This window comes from Accipiter gentilis, chromosome 7 (assembly GCF_929443795.1).
Source record: "Accipiter gentilis chromosome 7, bAccGen1.1, whole genome shotgun sequence".
In the NCBI taxonomy this organism is placed as follows: domain Eukaryota; kingdom Metazoa; phylum Chordata; class Aves; order Accipitriformes; family Accipitridae; genus Astur; species Astur gentilis.
Window position 1 is genome coordinate 10961127 of NC_064886.1, and position 17754 is coordinate 10978880.

At 44.4% G+C, this 17754-nt stretch overlaps 1 protein-coding gene across 10 annotated transcripts in view; it reads left to right on the plus strand.

Annotated features, from left to right (window-relative positions):
* The window catches only part of ARNT (aryl hydrocarbon receptor nuclear translocator), a 27177-nt gene continuing 9423 nt past the window's right edge, over nt 1–17754 (plus strand). For 4 of the 10 annotated variants that reach the window (XM_049804171.1, XM_049804173.1, XM_049804172.1 and 1 more), the window contains exons 1-10: nt 1–123; nt 8076–8184; nt 9487–9531; nt 10756–10800; nt 13503–13547; nt 16082–16295; nt 16461–16674; nt 16758–16823; nt 16935–17034; nt 17464–17529. In XM_049804171.1, coding sequence (XP_049660128.1) covers nt 99–123; nt 8076–8184; nt 9487–9531; nt 10756–10800; nt 13503–13547; nt 16082–16295; nt 16461–16674; nt 16758–16823; nt 16935–17034; nt 17464–17529 — 929 coding nt within the window. In that variant the 5' untranslated portion in view covers nt 1–98. The remainder of the gene's footprint in view (nt 124–8075; nt 8185–9486; nt 9532–10755; nt 10801–13502; nt 13548–16081; nt 16296–16460; nt 16675–16757; nt 16824–16934; nt 17035–17463; nt 17530–17754) is intronic. The other 6 variants (XM_049804176.1, XM_049804177.1, XM_049804180.1 and 3 more) reach the window with 3 other exon arrangements.

Genomic DNA, 17754 nt, shown 5'->3' on the forward strand with positions numbered 1-17754 from the left:
CAGGTTAGGCTGCGCGGCAGCACAGAGGGTTTTCCTGTGCCGCCATCTTGGCAGTGGCGGCGAGGAGGGACGCGGTTGCCTGCCCGTCCGCACCGGTCATGGCAGCTACCGCCGCCAACCCGGGTGAGCCGGGGTGTCTGGGTCGGGTGGTCTGCGCTGCGGAGGCTGCGGGCGCCTGGTCTACGGGAGTCATGGGGAGGCTGGAGGGGGTACTGAGGGAGGGGGGGGTCGGACCTGGGGCGTCCCGGGGACCCGAGGAAGCCCTGAGGCGGGCAGGGGCCAGCTGAGGAGCCGTTGAGGGAGGCAGCGCTCGGTGGAGGGAGGTTGGGTCTGGGCGGCTGGGCTGGTGGTGCCGTTAGTAAGGGCCAGGTTGGGCTAAAGAGCTTGCGGAGGAGGCCCGGGCTGGGCCGTAGGAGTGTGGGGCTGGGTGGAAGGTGTCACCTGGGGTTGGTGACTTTCGAGGAGCTGGGTTAATGGGGTTGGAGGTTTGGTCGGGGACGGAGCTTTAGAGGAGCCAGGGGGTGTTATCTGGAGGTTGGAGGGTTTGGGCCTGAGCTGAGAGGGCTGGGGGTTGGGTCAGGAGGGGCCTGTGGATGGTGGAAGGGTGGGATGGGTTGGGGGACACCCGTGAGAAGAAACGAGGGAGTCAGTGTGGGGAAAGGGTGTTCAGGGAGCCGGCTTGGGGTGCTCTGGGAGGGTTCAGAGAACCAGTGCAGTTGTCAGATGGCAAAAACTTTTAAAGGAGGTACTTCATTGAGTGGCAGGCTATTTTGGAGAGAAGGTAAGCTGGAAATGGAGAAGGAAATAGCTTGTGAGCTTGTTATGTTGGGGAGGAAGACGTCTGTGCTTGTCTCTGCTCCCTGAGCTTCAGTTGTTGGCTTAGGCATGGGCCCCGCACATGCCTGATCTGGTGTACCTGGTGCTGGGGTCTGGTTTCCATCATCACCCTCCCAGGAGGGAGCAACCAGTAGCAGGGCTAGCTTGCGTTTATTGTCCTTAATGGTTTATGTTGGTTTTAGACCCTTTTTTTGCTATATGTTTCATTGAGGTTTTCTTAATTAGCAACAGACAAAATCTGATGCGCTGTTTTGAAAAGGATTTTTACAAATCTCTTCTCTGTCTCTTTTTAAACTGCTGAGCTGAATAGCTGGTGCATAACCAAGGGTGTGAGTGCCTGTCAGCAGAAAGCAAAATATTCTTTAAACTTTTGCTCCCTCGGGTTGATAACGAAGGGGTGAGTCCTTGTTTGGAGAAAGCTGGCAGTTGGTGATATCTGATGCTTGCTGAATAAAGTTGAATCTTTCAGGCTTTATCAGATTTCTGGCTAAATTGCTCTGAAATTAGTATGTATCTGGAATAATCCAGTGTCTGTGAAGTTGTAATGGATTTACAATGTGGTGACTGAGATCAGAATTTGAGCTTCTGTGTTTTTGGGGTTGGTTTTGTGTTGGGTTTTTTTTGGCTTGTGGTTTCTAACTATTCTTGCTTGTGGCTTGAGGCTGGCGAGGTCTTGTGTCGTGTGACATGTTCAGGTTTATCGAGGACTGTTCAATGTAACTTTTAAAGGATGATTTTGTTTTTTTCATTCTAAGGATATAGGAAGCTTTTGTGGCTTTAAATATTGAGAACACTTGTTGGGTCATTTGTCTGTGGTGATTCCGAGGCAAGGGTGCAGAACTGGTGTCTGGAAATACGTGGTTGTGGTTTCACATAATGATCTGAAGTTCTTCAGTAATCAGAAAAGATGGTGTGTTAGAAAAAAAAATTCCTGATTCAGCTTAATAAAAACATATCTGAAATGGAAACTGTCAATCTTGTGATCCCATCCTGCAGCAAAATACTCTTTTGGCTCACAGCAATATGCCATAAAAAAGTGAGAGTATTCCAAGTAGTAAAATCTTAGTTATGTGTATTGGTGGTGTTGTGGGCTTGACCAGGAAGTTCACTTTTTCTGCCAGCATAGTGCTAGATCAAGGTTTTGCAGTTTGGCGGGCAAAGGATGTGTAGCTAAATGTAAAGCAAAAAAAATAATGCTGTTGCTTGGAGTAAAAATGGAAAATGTATGTTATGAGCCAGCTTGGTAAGAATCCAGTGAATGAGAACGGAAGATACTCGTGGCTTTAACTGTTAGTGTATTGGAAAGTGTTTATGTAAGTGTAGTCTTTGGAGTTGCATAGTATTTTGCATAAAAGGAAAGTTTTAAACAAATTCGCAAGGAAAAGAAAAAGAACTTTCACTATCTGTGTTTAATATTTATAACTACAGGCAGACTGACCAACATTAGCTTGCCCCTTTTAAATGGGGGGGGGGGGGGGGGAGATACTTACAGTCTGCATAAGCTTTATATACATAGCTCTTATTAGTACAATAAATTACTTGTGAAAATTGTTCCTTAGAAGCTGGGTCCACTTTTCCTTGCTGTTGAAAAATGGACTGCGGGGCTCCAGTGAATACTGGATAATGCCCCCAAATATGCTGAATGTCCTCGCAGCTTGAGCAGGCCGTGGCAAAAGGTGGGAAAACTGACCACAAAAATAAGTTGGAACTTATTTTAAGTGTTCAAACTGCAGCTTGTGTTCAGTGTTGTGCTGTCCTGGGCCTTCTGCCCTTCCTTGAAAGGCTGCACGGGCAAAGCAGGTCACCTCAGAAACCTGTGAGAGAGGTGGGTAAAGCATTTCTCTGTTTTCAGATAAACTTACTGAAAAATAGATCTGCAAAACCTTTCTGCTACCTCATCTTTCCGAGGGTGAGGCAAGCCACCACACTGCTTACTGGTCCTATTTAATGGAAAGAGACTGGAAAGGTGAAGAGTGCTAGATTGAAAGCTTTCAACTGCCAATTTAAGCAAGTTTTATGTTAAAATATCTTGATTAGGAGTGAAAAGTGAATAGCATCCACTAACTGGGAGGAAATATGAGGAGGGATTAAAAAAAGAAAAGTGGCTTGCCTTACTTGCATTACTTTACAGGTTTTCATGTTAACTTGGATTATTAGGACACCTTTAGTGCTGGCTGGATGAATATATGATTGATCAGCTTCACTTCAAACATTTACTTTTATGAATGCCTGATTTCAAACACTTGAAAATTTTTGTAAGTTAATTTCTGTAATGCCTCTTGGAGAAGGTTCTCATGGGGATGTCGGTGCTGAGCTGGCATTGCATGGGAAGTTCAAACAACCTAGAAAAAATCCCCACCTGCTTAAAAAATAAATCTGTTTAATGTACCTGGGACACTTTGTAAATACAAAGCCATGTGTGCTGTTTAGACTGGAGCCTTAGAGTTGTGAGTGAAATGCAAGTATTTGTTAAAGTAGTACACTGGTTTATCTTAGCAGCTGTTATCAAACCTGCTTTAAACTTTCTTGGTCTTTTGGGGAGCTCATTAATGGTTAAGTTTAAACTAAATCTTCCTGTGCTAAAATGTGCTGGGTCATACAACCATACACTAAAACCCTCTGCAGCATGAACCACCATTTTTGCTGTTCTTTGTACAGTGTCTGGCTGGAGTAGACTTAAGTGGTACAATGAAAATGCACTTAATAGCTATGGCAGGCCCATCTTGTAAATCACAGTTTTGAATATTTTCTGTGACTTTATTTCTGACGCTTTTTTGCTATTGAGATGCCAGTAGTTGCAACAGAGCCCTTCCCAGGAGAGCTGGGCTGGAAGTCTGGCTCTCGAGATGACATTCCCTTAGCGATCTTCCAGCCTATTCTATTCTGGGTCAAACTGTTGGCTGAATTGTGGTTGTGCTTGCAGATTTGTATTCAGTTACAAATGAGGATCTGTAATTTCTCTGCGCTGCCTCTGCTTATCTCTTCTGGCCTTAATTAGATTTAACGTGTTAAAGGCAAGCAGGGATTGATTCTAGAAAGGGCTGGAACAGAAACTGAACAAGGATATTGCTTCTTGCAGCAGTGACTCTACAAAACCCACCCTGCCCTCTGAGAAAGATCGACTGGGACTTTTGGTGGCACATCTGTTTTTTTGAAGAAACCACTTTCGAAATGAAAATGACCATTTGTCCTGTTGCTCTTAACATTGTTTCAAAGGAATGTGTTCATTGCTTCTGTAGTTATTTTGGAGTAGTTGAAAAATGTTCTCGCTGCTTTGGATATCAATATGTTGAGTCAGAGCTAAGCATCCTGATATATGGGAACTGCTAGTCACTGCTTCGAGCAACTGAGCAGCAGCTTTCCTGGTGACCATAGTTTTAGTTTGTGAAACTGGTATTTCATAGGTTATAATGTACCAGGCTTGCTTAGAATTGGTTGACTCCGTTAGCTGGGTCTTTGGCTAAGGTTGCCTCTGACTGCTCACATCTTGCCTTTTACGCTTGGAGCCAGTGGCTATCAACTGCAGCTGTGGAGGGATTTCTGTGAAGTGACTGCTTTTCTCACGATGGGCATCTGGGCCAGTGGATTTACTGAGTACGTGTGTGTTTGAGACACCCTCACCAGCACCTGGCTGTCTTGCGCAAAGCTTTCAGAGCTTGCATTGGTAGGTTGGGTTCCATCAATTCTATGCTGACCTTAGTATAATATTGCTGTACAGCTTGTGATTGGATTGGGGAAAAATGGGGGGTTTGAAAGGAAGCTTTGCATTTGTGTGAGTGCCCTAGAAATTCTGAAGGGTGAAAAAGCTAGACCTCTTCCCACCCCATCTGCCTGCCCCATGCTCTCCCTATTTTTGGGGTGAGGATGTGGTAGAGAGGCCAATGGGTCGTGTGAAAGAGTATATAACCATTTTGATGCTCTCCTTCAGTATGTAGAGCAAAATATTACCAATTTACCTTACCAAATCTCAAGATATTTTATGTTCTTCCACTTGTGAAAGGGCATATTGTACCACGAGAGGGAAATGTTTCCAAGTAGGAAGCCGAAGCATGAGGTAAAGCCGTTTCATTGTGTGATGCTGCTGTGAGATGCTAGTCCATGCAGTAGGCTCCTTAGAAATAGCAAAGGCTCAGATGAGGGCTTCAAAAACAAAGGCGTCCTCCTTCCCCCTCAACCCTATTTAAAAGTTGGTTTGCGGAGGAACAGCACAGTATCACTTCCTTCCCCTGCCAGAAGGCGGAAATTCCTCTCTCCTTAATAAAATGATTATCTGCCATGCTCCAGAAACTTTTTCTGTTCGGACCATGGTGTTTAAATACATGTGTTGAAAAGCCACAGGCTCGTGGAGAAAATGAATAAACTTTCTGACCTGGCTTACTTGCACTTGAGGCCACATTCCACTAAACAAAGACCTTTGATATTAGCCCTTTCTGCACCTTGGGGCTTTGCTTAGAAATAAGGGAAGGAGCACAGAGGTGTCCAAGCGACCTGAAATTGAGTGGAGAGGAGATGGGATGGGTCTGTGGTCCCAGCATGGAGGATGGAGTGTGAGAAAGGCCAACCTCTGTTTATTTTAAGTGCATCACATCATCTGTCTTGACTTTATTACATAGGGACTGATCTCCTGGCAGAGACCTTATGTATTCACATGTTGAAAACCAGCAACCTCAAATAATCTTCTGTCTTTTAAAAATCTTTGTTTCTCTACCTGCTTCTTTGTTCTCAGTTTTTTTTAAACTTTAGCAAAGGCCTTGTGTTTTGTTGTTGTAGTTAGTGTTCAAATTGGGTGTGCTCTCTCATGCTGTTGTTTGGGACTGTTGTTGTTGGCCCCTTCAACTACGAAGCATTGAGCTGGATGTTTATTCCGTATTTTAGTCACCCCTGGGAAATACTATGGACTGGCAAGGAAGAAACTTCTTCAGCAATGTCTGCTGCTTGGAGGAGAACAGATCGGGCGGTAATAGAGGCTAGCAATGTTACTGTGGTAAAAGATTATTTTTTTTTTTCCTGAAGAAACACCAGAAGTTTTGGAGCATGGTTTCTGAGAGCTGGAGCTGTTACTGCAAGCCAGCTGCTGTGGTCCAGCCACACCACAGAGGTGGTTGGGCTGTTGCACAGCTCTGCTTTTAGCTGCAAGCAAACCACCGTCCAAGTCTGGAAGTACTGCTTAGATTAAACTGTTGGATTGAAATCTGACTTCAGGAACTGTAAAAATACTTGTTAAACCCAGATGTATCTATGATGTTGAAAATAGGGGGGTTTTCCTTTTCCGTTAGGAATACAAAAGGCTGGTTTATGTTTGATGAGGCGAAAAGTAAAAATGGACACTGTTGCACAGAAGCTTGCTATAGTATAGCTCACCTTTACTTGTGGAGCAATATCCTCATGGTCTTGGCTAAGCTAAGATTTGACAGCCTCACAGCTTAAGCCCTGATTTGTTGCTATATTTGTTAAACCTGACTTTGATTCTTTTCTTTGTCCCACCAATTCTGGCAGCATTTCATGCATATGCAGCTGTTGGTGTCAGCGTACCACTTTGCTGTGGTTTGGAACCCTAACAATAGGCCTTTTTTGTGTATGTTGGGTTGGGTTTTTTTGGTCCCCTCCTCTTCCATAAAGCAGAAGCAGTTTGTCTACCTTCAAGGCACTCTGCACAACTCAGTTTGCAAAGATTGTGATGGAGGTTCTCTGGCTGGAGCGACTGTTTTGGTTACAGCCTAGGAGTTGGTTAGCAGCAAGCTTAAAAAAACCACAGCCATTAAATCAGCTCTGTATTCATTTTATTTCAGAAACATGAAAAAATGCCTTAACTTATTTAAAAACTCTGGTTCTGGTGCAGATCAGACTATGTTAATGTAGAAGAATGTTGAATGCAGCTCTCGTGGCAATGTTAAGACATGGTTTCAGTTTAAGTCATGCTGAGCAAGCTTTGAACAACTACACAGCAGGTTATGTGTGCTCCTCAAAAAATGGGATTAGGCAAAAGCCCTACTTGAGGATCAAAGAAGTAAGGCTCAGTGTCGGCTATCAAACACTGCTTTCAAACATAGTGTCTCACCTTGCAAGGAAATCTCTGCTCGTGTCGGTAGGAGCTGGGAGCTGCTGGTGAAGTGTGTGGGGAGGAGAATGGGGCATTTACGCTGCTTGAACATGGGCAGGGGTTGGGAGCCCAGCCTGCCCACACAGCCGGGGAAGTGGTTTAGTGTGTATGTGGCTGCATGGAGAGCTGAGGCTCTTTGCTTTCATTGTGGAAAAACCCATAATGCATAACAGGCTTGAGCCTGCCATCTGACTTGTGAGGGCAGCGCATTCAAGTTCTCCACTTAGACGCTTCTTTCCTTCCCATACACCATAAATGGCTTATTTTCACATCTCGAAATAGACTTTTTATGTTCTCAAATGTTTTATCTGTGTGGAACCTTTCGTAGAAGCAGTACTGCAATATTGTGTGGCATGATCTCTGAAGGCTCACCGAATTCCATGCTTCTTGAGTGCATTACCTGCCTGTTTCATCTCTTAGAAAGCATTGATTAGGTTTCCTACTGCTTTTGCAACTTTTCTACATGTAAAACCCAAGGTTTTTAGCTCCAAGCAAGGCTGATGTTATGCTTAGTGGAGGTAGTATCAGTTCTTCCCCAAAATGATGATGTTCTGCTCTGGTGTGTGGCCAGTTGTGGAGGAGCGTAGGCAGATTGCTAATCATGCCTGTGGTGCCCGCAGGTTGGTACTGCCAAAGAATAGAAATGACTGTCTGAAAGATCATGATTTTCAAGGTGCCTTACAAGCATCTGGGTTAATTCTTTCTCTCTTAGATTGGGAAATAAACCCTCTTGAAGAGGTGGCGTTAATGTTGTTAGGCAAACTTGTAACTCTTCTCCTCCCCTTCTGCATACTCATGCTGCTAGCATATGAGACTGGGTTCAGCCCCTACCCACAATCACATCAGACTCCTCCTCTGTCTAAAAAGGAGACCACATCTTTTAGTTTAGCGATCTAAGCTTTTGAGCTTATGAAAACAGCATGTGCTCAAAGCTTGAAATGGACCCTTAGTGCAGGCTTTGGAGAGGCAGTAGAAGAAAGGACTAGAAACACGCATTGCACAGAGTCTATCTGCATCAGATGATGAAATGAAATCACTTTTAATGGAAGCTACATGCAGAGAACACTCCACCCTCTGAACTGGAGGGGGATTTGACGTAATACTGGTTTATTTTCTTTTTTTCCACTGTCCTGTTTAGAAATGGCATCAGATGTTTCCTCACTGGGTGCAGGTGTCAGCTCTGGGAACCCTGGACAAGCACAAGCTGGAGGAGGCATTGTTCAGAGAGCCAACAAGAGGCGTCCTGGGTGAGTGTGTGCTCTGTACCTGTGTGGTTTTTACTTTTTGAGGGGGAGGTGTGTGTGTGAAGTGTATTTTTGAGGAAGCATTGCTCTCTTTCAAGAGTTGTCAGCCTTGTGATGAGGAAACTTGTCTACTTCTAAGCAAAGAAGTTTTCTGGTTCCTTCAGGTGTGCTGTATCCAGTCTTTTTACTTTGTAGTGGTATGCTTTATGCCAATCATACACGTTAAAGCCAGGTTCTGTATTACATATAAAAAGAGGGGATTAGAAAGTTGAGTTGCACCTCGCAGTAGAATAGGGTTGCTCACCAAGGATTAAGAGTGAAACAGGAGTCACTGAAGCAGTGAGACAGGCCAGTTGCTGCAAGAGAGGTTGAAGAACAGAGAATATGTGAATGTTGGGGCCTTACTCAAACCTTTGCAACTGTGCCCTCTCTGGGAGTGGCGGTGGGGGAAGCTGCAATGGGCTTGTGGTAGGCTTTTTGTTTGCTAAAAATGCCTTTGCAGATTAAAAGGATATTGAGTGGCTGCTCTTAAATTCCTGGCACAAGAAATTTCCTCTTAATTTTGAAGCTAATTAAAATCTCTCCCTGCCCCCCCCAGTCACTCAAACTTTCCTTCACCTCCATTTGCTGATGCACCCACTCCCCTGCAGCTCCTCCCACGCTGTCTGCTACTTGTTCCTTGCACTTCATTTACAAACACACATGCTGCTGTGCTGCATCTACACACCAGTTTTCCATCCTGAAGGGAAGTGTGGTGAAAAGTCTTTCCTCTGTCCTCCCACATACGCTTGTTAGAAATGTTTTTTTGACCCTGTTAGAGCAAACACAGTGACGTTGTCTGCTGTTGAACTAAGGATGGTAACTACGCAGGCCACCAGACTGAACTTTAACTCTTGAAGTATTTTGTCCTCCCCTGTTTTTTAAATGCAACTGATCCAAGCTTTTTTGTTGGGAGTGCTCCATTTGTAGGCTGATTGGTCCCTTGAGCAGTGAGGAGCAGTTGTGGCAGCCTGTTGGGCTTCAGATCACTGCTAGGAGATCCAGAGCTTTTGTAACAGGAGTTTGTGATGCAGTGGGTGCTCCAAGTGGGCTTTCTCTCTTCTGAACTGTTTCCTTGTTCTGTTTCTGATAGGCATGTAAAGGAAGCCCCCTTCTAAACTTTGTGGATTGTTTCACATTAGCCCCTGGGATTGCTTAAATCTTCCTTTCAAGAATCATCTGCATCCCTGTAGGGACAGACAGAAAAGCAACCTCTAAAGGAGAAAGCACTTGGTTAATAATTATCTTCTTGCTTCTGTTTTTCAGACTTGATTTTGATGATGATGGAGAAGGGAACAGTAAATTCCTCAGGTGAGGGAGAACATTGCACCCAGAAGTTTCTGTTGTATGGTCTAGGTGTGTCTGTGCATTCCCCCCAGAGCAGGAGCTTGCTGCTCATGTGGCTTTTACTCTCCAGCAGTGCAGAGGGAAGCGGGGGGAGTCTGAAGGAGGCAGTGCTCCGCTTCCTTAAACTCTTCCCTTTCTCCTAGTCAGCAGTATACCTCCATCTTTGCAGCTGATGCCAAAGCAAAGCTGCTGTGCACATGGGGTCTGTGAATCCAGAGAAGGGACTGTGGCTGCGAGGGGATCCCATTACTCCTTTGGATGCAGTCTCCATCTCAAGTCTCCCTGGTAGCCTCCATAGCGAGATGAGGTCAGCTGAAGAAGTGAGCCTTGCAAGCCCTGGGTTGAAGCGCTGTTACAGAAGTCCGTGACAATGTTGCTGTTTTCGATACCAGCAACTCAAAAGATTAAAGAGTTTCCATGAATGCTTCCAGCAATCCGCTGGTTGTTCGAGTGCAGCACTAGAGAAGCACTACTGCTGGCCAAGCCCTTGCTGATTTTAGAGAAAAATCTTCTGCCAAATAGCTTATCGGCACAACAGTGAGATGCTGAGCTTTTGTTAGTGCCTCAGACACATGTTACTTAATTCTCATCTGTTGTAAGGATGCTTCAATTACAGAGACATCCTTACTCCTGAGGAGTTGGCAAGGCTGCGAGTATCTCCTCTCGTTATCCATATGGAACGCAGAAGAGTTGGAAGATCTCATGTTATTTATTTGTAGTCTCACTACATGGTTTAGGATTGGACAACTCTAATGATACTGGAAGTCCATATGTTACAGTCTTTTAAAGATGACTGCAGAATGGCTTTGCGATGATAATGGTCCTGATGAACGTAGGATTTACCTACTGAGATCCTTTGGATAAGGGCCTTGATTTGGGCTAACTGTATCTTCAAAGTGCAGTTTAACCTATTTGTGTGTGATTGTGCTTAAATTACTGAGTGTGATGCCGCTGTCCTTTATGAATGTGATGTGGAAAACATCATCAAGGTGATAAAAATAATTAAACTAGTCTTTTAGCTAGATAAATGAAGAGTATGGTTCTGGATTGCCTACACGCAGCAGTTTGCCTTTTTAACATCAGGCCTTTTTGGTGTGATTTATTAAACCTTGTTCTTCTCTCAATGTCTTTGGGAAAGAATAAGTGTAAACACTTTAAGAACTCTTTGTCCCCTCCCCCTTCTCCTAGGTGTGATGATGACCCGATGCCAAATGATAAAGAGAGATTTGCCAGGTAAGAATCTGCTGTGATGCAGTTTTTTGAAGCTTTTGGTGACAAACCACCTTAATGTAAGAGAGATCCTGCAGCACCCTTCTAACTAGTGGTTAGATTTTTCTCTCTTTGAAGGAAGGTGCACCAAAGTATCCAGACATTTTCCTTGGTGTTCTTTTGGACCAGTTCATTATAAGTGTGATGAAATGACATTTCTCTTTTTCAACATTTCTTTTGGCTGTTGCCTTGGACTGTCATTCTTTTCTGCTGCTCAAGAAACTTGCAGAGATAAAAGTTTCTTGTTTAGTTCAAGTTTTACTTGAACAGGGTTTCCTGGCAAATGTGGTTTATGTGTTTTGTGGGGGAGTTAGGCAGAAGCTTTCTCTGTAAATGGGGGATTTCCTAGAGATCAGTGTACAGTAACATTATAGGCAATGTTTTGAGTTGGATTGTTTACTTGTTGGTGTCTGAAAGTACCTTTGTACCATCTAGTACTGGGACTGACTTCATGGTATTTTTACAGCTTTCTGAAGCCTATGGAACTCAAAATATTTCATGTGTTTATTTTGTGTTGATGTGTAATGTTTTTGCCAAAGTGAGGTTTTTTTGTGTATATCAGAGTGCTGTAAATTCCAGGGTGTCCCCTCGGCGCGAAGGCACATCATGCCATGTCTTGCTAAGAGATACAATGAGCAAATAGAGAGTAATGGCCAAGAAACTATGTTTAGCAGCTTGTCTTAAGGAGGGGTCTGGCTTCAGAAATTCCTGAAATGGGAATTAAAATTCAAGTGATTGAGGACATTAGGGAAAGGACTGCCCAGCATGTTGTGTCAAGGAGCCTGAGGGTCAGCAGGGCAGATCACATTGCAGGGTGAGCCAGGGATGATGTTGGGTGCAGGGGCCTTTCCCTGTGATCTCACTGAGGGCATGTACTGAAACTAGTGGTCTAGAAATGCTTTGCAAAATGTCTGTTCGGTAATGTTTCAGCCAGAGCTATAAACCTCTGTTGGTGCCTCAATGCAGACAGGAAAAAAAATTGCAAAACCGAAATTTTAGGTCACTGTCATGCTGTTATCTGTGAAAGGGCTAGCAAGGACTTCTAAGCTGGGGTTCTCCAGCTTTTTAACTGGTTTGACTTGTTCTGAAGTCAAGCAAATTAGAAATGTTTGCCAGCCCACATCAAATGACTTTTTTCCCTAATGCAAGTCGTAAGCTCTGGGAACTGAAGGTATAGCAGACCCTAATAATACATTTAAGTGCTAAGATAATACAAAATACTAAAAAAGCACATGCTGTAGGCAAGCATTGCAGTGCTGAACAGCTTCATGGCCCTTAAAGTTAAAAATTCTACCTAACTGTGAAGTGCCATAGCTGGAGTAGGGTCTTTGCTCCCTGTGACCTTTGTTGTGGTGTGGCCTTTGATCATCCCAGTTAACACACATGTGGTAGGTGAGGAGGGAATAAACAAAGAAACAAACCAACTGAATGTCAGGTCTGAATTGCCAAAGCCCAGAGCCTCTGTCTCTGATGGGACATCAGCAGTACCTGTGCTCTTTAACGTAGAGATTATCACTTCCATTACTGGTTTAGGTACAAGGACAGTGGTGGGAGGTGAAGAGCAGTGACAAAGTCATCAGTGTTGTTAGTGTGCTGACACCCTGAATGCAGCTATAAGAAAAGTGTGGCACAGCTCCCCCCTGCATCTGGGCCGCTTGACCTGCCCATAGCTGTCAGATCTGTTTTCTGGGACCCCTCATATCCTGTTCCTTGCAGCTCTGGCAGCCCTCATTTTCTAGTACGTTCTTCCCTCCTCAGATGATGTGAGACAAAACAGAGCGTGAAAGTGAATGTGATTATTAAAGTACTGTACTATAACCTGTTTGAAGTGGAAGGGTGGGTACTACAGCTGACCAATGCTAAAAACACCTCCTGTACTCCATAAATCCACAGTTACATTTTAGATGCTAAGCCTTTGAGAGATTGCATGCCTGCCTTACTGAACACAGGATGTACCTTCTCCTTTCCTGGCGGTAGCTTTGGGGGGATTATTTGTTTTCCAAGGCAGCCAAACCTCAAGGAGGAAAACTTATCATCAGCCTCTGTAAAACAAGGTTTGCAGATTCCTTTTCCCTGAAAACTGAAAGTGCATGCAGGTTGGTGGGGATGTCTGTGTGCCGTTTTGTAGATGATGCGCCTGACATCTCTGTGTGCAATTTGTTGTGTAGCCATCTTGACTGTGTTGTCCTGAAAGGTGTTTAGCAGCGTTACAAAGATGTGTGGTGTTAGCTGTGAATTTTACACTGTTTGTGGATTTGGTTTTTTTTATCTGCGTTTCTGGTTTCTTAATACTATCAAAGAGGCTATTGATTTTTTTTTTTCTCTTTAAAGGGAGAGTAGTTTAATATGAATGGGACCCTAATTCCCAGTTCTGCTATTAACCTTCTAATCTTGCGCAGAATAATATGTGCCTTGGTTATATGTAAAACAGAGCTACCCCTTGGCTATTTTACAGTCTTGGTAAGCGATCTTAAAACTTCGGAACGATGTAGATAGCAGGCACCCGATTAATGTGTAATATTGCAAACTAATGACTGCTTTGTTTTATGGAATTGCTACTCTGCAAAACAGACGTGTCTGTAGGCTGGGTTTCCTAGTACATCTTCCCATTTTTCATTTCTTTAAACTTTTTCCATTTTAGCTTAGATCGCTGATTTTATTTTTAGGTCTGATGATGAACAGAGTTCAGCGGATAAGGAGAGACTTGCCAGGTAGGAGAATGGAGATTTCAAGCATGGACAAGCAGAGTATTTCCTTTCCTTAATGTTTCTCTAGGCATTCCTTCTCTCTTTTTTTTTTTCTTTTTTTTTTTTCTCTCCTCCCTCCCTCTCCTTCCCTCATCTGCTGCAGTAGAGGACTTGAAACTGAACAGACCTCTGGAAATTGCTGTGTAATTGGAATTAGGAGGGGAAAGGCATTTAGTCCCCTTGTGAGAATGTCTTTGGGGAAAACACAAAAGGATTTCTTTGCCAAAGACCGCAGGGTAGAGTGTGGTTGGGCCATTGCTTTCGCCGAGTATTGTAGCTTTGCTAACCTGTGCTAAATACAGTTTTTCTTGTGCTGGATCAAGGTGCCAAATGGCGTGTTCTCACCTTGGTAAGGTTTTGTTGCAGGAATGCTGTTGTATTATCAAACCAGACATTAAAAATTGCACTAGTTGAGGTTTTTTTCTACCCCATAAAACCTTCCAGGAAAGATGGTGTCCTGCGCCTTACAGCAGTTTAGCCTTACTGAAAACAGTAATTTTTTTCTCCCCAAGTTCCTTTTTGTGATAAATGAGGGACTGTGGCTGAAATGACTGAAGCAGTCATCTTGAATGCTCTACCATCAATACAGAAATGTACCCCCAGAAGGTGTGCACACAGCTGCAGCTGGTTGAAATGGTGTGTTGTAAGGACTGTATTTCTCCAGCAGAAAACCACCAACTCTAAATATACTGTTCCGTGTTTTCAGCTGCAAAATACAAAGTGCTTAAATCACCTTCAAGGTTTCTGTTGCTTGCCACCCACAGCTTGTTACTGCTGCAGAGCTGAGGATTGGTAATTCATGAAGAATGGCTTGTTTTGTGGCCAAACTTAGCCTGGTTTCTTGCAAACTTACCCTTAACTTCTTTGGACTGTTCCACCCTAGACTTGTCTTAAGCAACGCACAGAACTAAAAAGACTGTCTTGGGAGCTGAGAATGTCACAAGCCTGGTCAGTTTATTGCCTGCTGGCTGGTTTTAAAACAAAAAATAACCCCCAGACATGACCTTTCCTAACTGTGGTATTGCATAGCTTAAATATTTGAGGAGATAAGGAAACCCTAGAGGTGGGGCCTGTGAATACAGCAACCGGCAGTGCTTTTCAGGGATTTCTCCTCCAATGAAGTAGTGACCCTTTCCTCTGTTCCCAGTAGTCAGTTGTTGCTGTCATGCAAGAGCCTGTAGTAAAAAATATTTGGCAGTAGAGCAAGTAAAATATCTGATGGTTTTCCAGTAGCTTTTGTAGTGAAGAAGCTTCATTTTCACACTTGAGTATGTGAGTTTGGAGAAACTGAATTAAAGGTGAGTGTGATAATTGACGCACTTCATTTTCTGAATATCAGTTTCTTGCAGCAAGGAGGAAGGTCATTGAATGATTGCACACACCTGGTAGTGATAGATGCTCCATTTTTGTATTTATCCTCTTTAATTCACTTGCCTGTCTATGTTCCTTCCAACACTTTAATCTCATTTCATTTCCCACCATGTGCTTCCTTGCATCTGATCCATTCTTCTATATAGGAAACCTGGCTTTTAAGTTCTGTTTTGAAAAACCCACCTTAGTAGCCCAGTTAAACTACATGCTGGATAAAAAGAACCAAGTTTAAACAAGTTATGTTCTGATCTGGGGGTTGATGGGGGCTGTGCCCTGTGAGCAGGCTTGCAAAAGGTGTGTGAAGAACCTCTTTAAGGACTGTAAGTGGGCAGCATTCGTTGTGGTGCCTCTGTAGAGGTCTGCACGCACCACCTAGGTGTGTGCCTGGTAGATGGTCTGTCCGCATTGGCCTTCATCTCTACAGAAATTGGGTGTATATCTCCTCTAAAGCTTTCCCTCCTGCCATGATACTGTAAAAGGCTCTCAATGTAACTGAGAAGTATCTTCATAAAGGCACTGCAAAGTGAGACTCATCTGTTGTAACTTAGGTGCCCAAGCCTTAGCTGTGGCCCTGGCCTCCTTGTATCGTTATTGGAGACACATGGGTGTCTGCAAGGTGATGGTGGAGGGGATTTAATGCATCCTCAGACAAACAGTGGATGCAATGAGTCTTCATAATCTGTCTGCACCAGTGCTCTTTAAAGGCAAATTTCCTCAGTAAAGTGAGGTGGACCCCACTTTGAGAGCAGAGGCCATGGTAAAGGAAAAAATCTTTTGGCTTGCCACAGTGTTGTGGAATTGATGGGGAAGCTTCTTTCTCTGCTAAAATAGCTTAGCCTAGCTTGTTGCCTTCACCAGATACCAGGGAATGGATGTGATTTAAAGCGAGGCTCTTGTCCACAGCAAAGAAGGTCCAACTGTAGGCTGTCCTCCTTGCACTTGTTCCTGCGTTCCTTTGTGCACGCCCAGCATGTGAGGTGCTTGTAGTCCTTCTAACTCCTGATGACCCTGATGCATCTCTGTGTTTTGCACTCTGGCCTTGTTGAAGTGTTGACATGGGGAAACAGCTGAGGCTTCTGGCCTGTTGGTAACTTCATCTTCCTCCTCTCCTCCCTGGCCTTTTGCAGGGAAAATCACAGCGAGATTGAACGTAGGCGAAGGAATAAGATGACTGCCTACATCACAGAGCTGTCGGATATGGTGCCCACCTGCAGTGCCCTGGCCCGCAAACCAGACAAGCTCACCATCTTGCGCATGGCTGTCTCTCACATGAAGTCCCTGCGTGGCACAGGCAATACCTCCACTGATGGCACCTACAAACCCTCCTTTCTCACTGACCAGGTCTTGGCTTGATGCTGCTTTGTGGGAAATACTGCAATCATGGAGGGGGGTGGGGGGACATGGGATTAAATTGGGGATGGAGGGATAGGTGCCTAGGGTGGGTTTAGAGGGTGTCACCTGCTTGGCTCTGGAGCTGAGAGGATGTCTGTCTGTCTGTGAATGCAGGAACTCAAACATCTGATCCTAGAGGCAGCCGACGGCTTTCTGTTCATAGTGTCCTGTGAGACTGGGAGGGTGGTCTATGTCTCTGATTCTGTGACTCCTGTCCTGAACCAACCCCAGTCCGAATGGTTTGGCAGCACCCTATATGACCAGGTGCACCCAGACGACGTGGGCAAGCTGAGGGAGCAGCTCTCCACATCGGAGAATGCACTGACAGGTAAAGCAGCCTGCAAAGGGCCTGGTGGGGGCGGGCAGTATGAAAGCCTGCAGAGGACTTGGATTAAAACCTTCCCTTTGTAGAAGGAACCAAACCCTGGTGCCTTTCTAACAAGGATCCTGCAGCCCCCCCTGAGAGTGCATCTAAAGGTACCATTGGTGACACTTGTGTCTTGCTAGTTTTCTAATATGTTACCTGGTGCCTGTGTTGGTGAAAGGACTCACATGGCAGCGGCATCTTGTTTTTTCTTCTTTCTTTAGGTCGCATCCTAGATTTGAAGACAGGAACTGTGAAGAAGGAAGGCCAGCAGTCCATGAGGATGTGTATGGGTTCACGAAGATCCTTCATCTGCCGAATGAGGTAATGAAGAGAGATTCCTTGGGGAAATCTCCTTTGAGCCTGAAGCTGAACTTGCTCCCTGGCCCCTTCATGCTTTTATTTCAGCTTTTTCTTTCTCGTTCTGATGTAGACATGATATAACATGGCTGAGCTTTCCACACAGTGCTAACAGTCAAGTTCTTGAGATTTTTCTTTCCCCTATTCTTGGATAGCTCTCAAGACTGTTGTCCAGTCTTGATCCAGAAGATCCAGTTTCAAGTAACAATTTTTGACCCCATGTGTCACCTCCCTTGAAGTCTGTAGAATGAGGGCTTTTCACTTGTGTGATGGAGGTTCAAAGGTTCATCCCCATTTATAGACTGCTTCCACTTATTCAAGATTGTCAAATTGTTTTGATGTTGATCAAGAGAGATAAAAGCCTTTCCCCTCGTATTTCTAATTCTGGTACAGGTGTGGCAACAGCTCAGTGGATCCAGTCTCTGTAAATCGTCTCAGCTTTATGAGGAATCGCTGCAGGTAAATTATACAAGAGTTATGGGCAAGCACGCTGCATTGCTAGGAACAAAAGGAGCTACAGCTCTGTCATCAGAGTGGTGGGGACACACGAGTGAGTGAGTGCAGGGTAGACTAATACAGGTCATAGAAGAGTTTAGATCTGCTGGTAGAGGAACCAAAGTGCCACTATGCTGAGGAAGATAATCCTGGGGAAGATTAACCTTTCTTTATTCCAAGATGGGATTT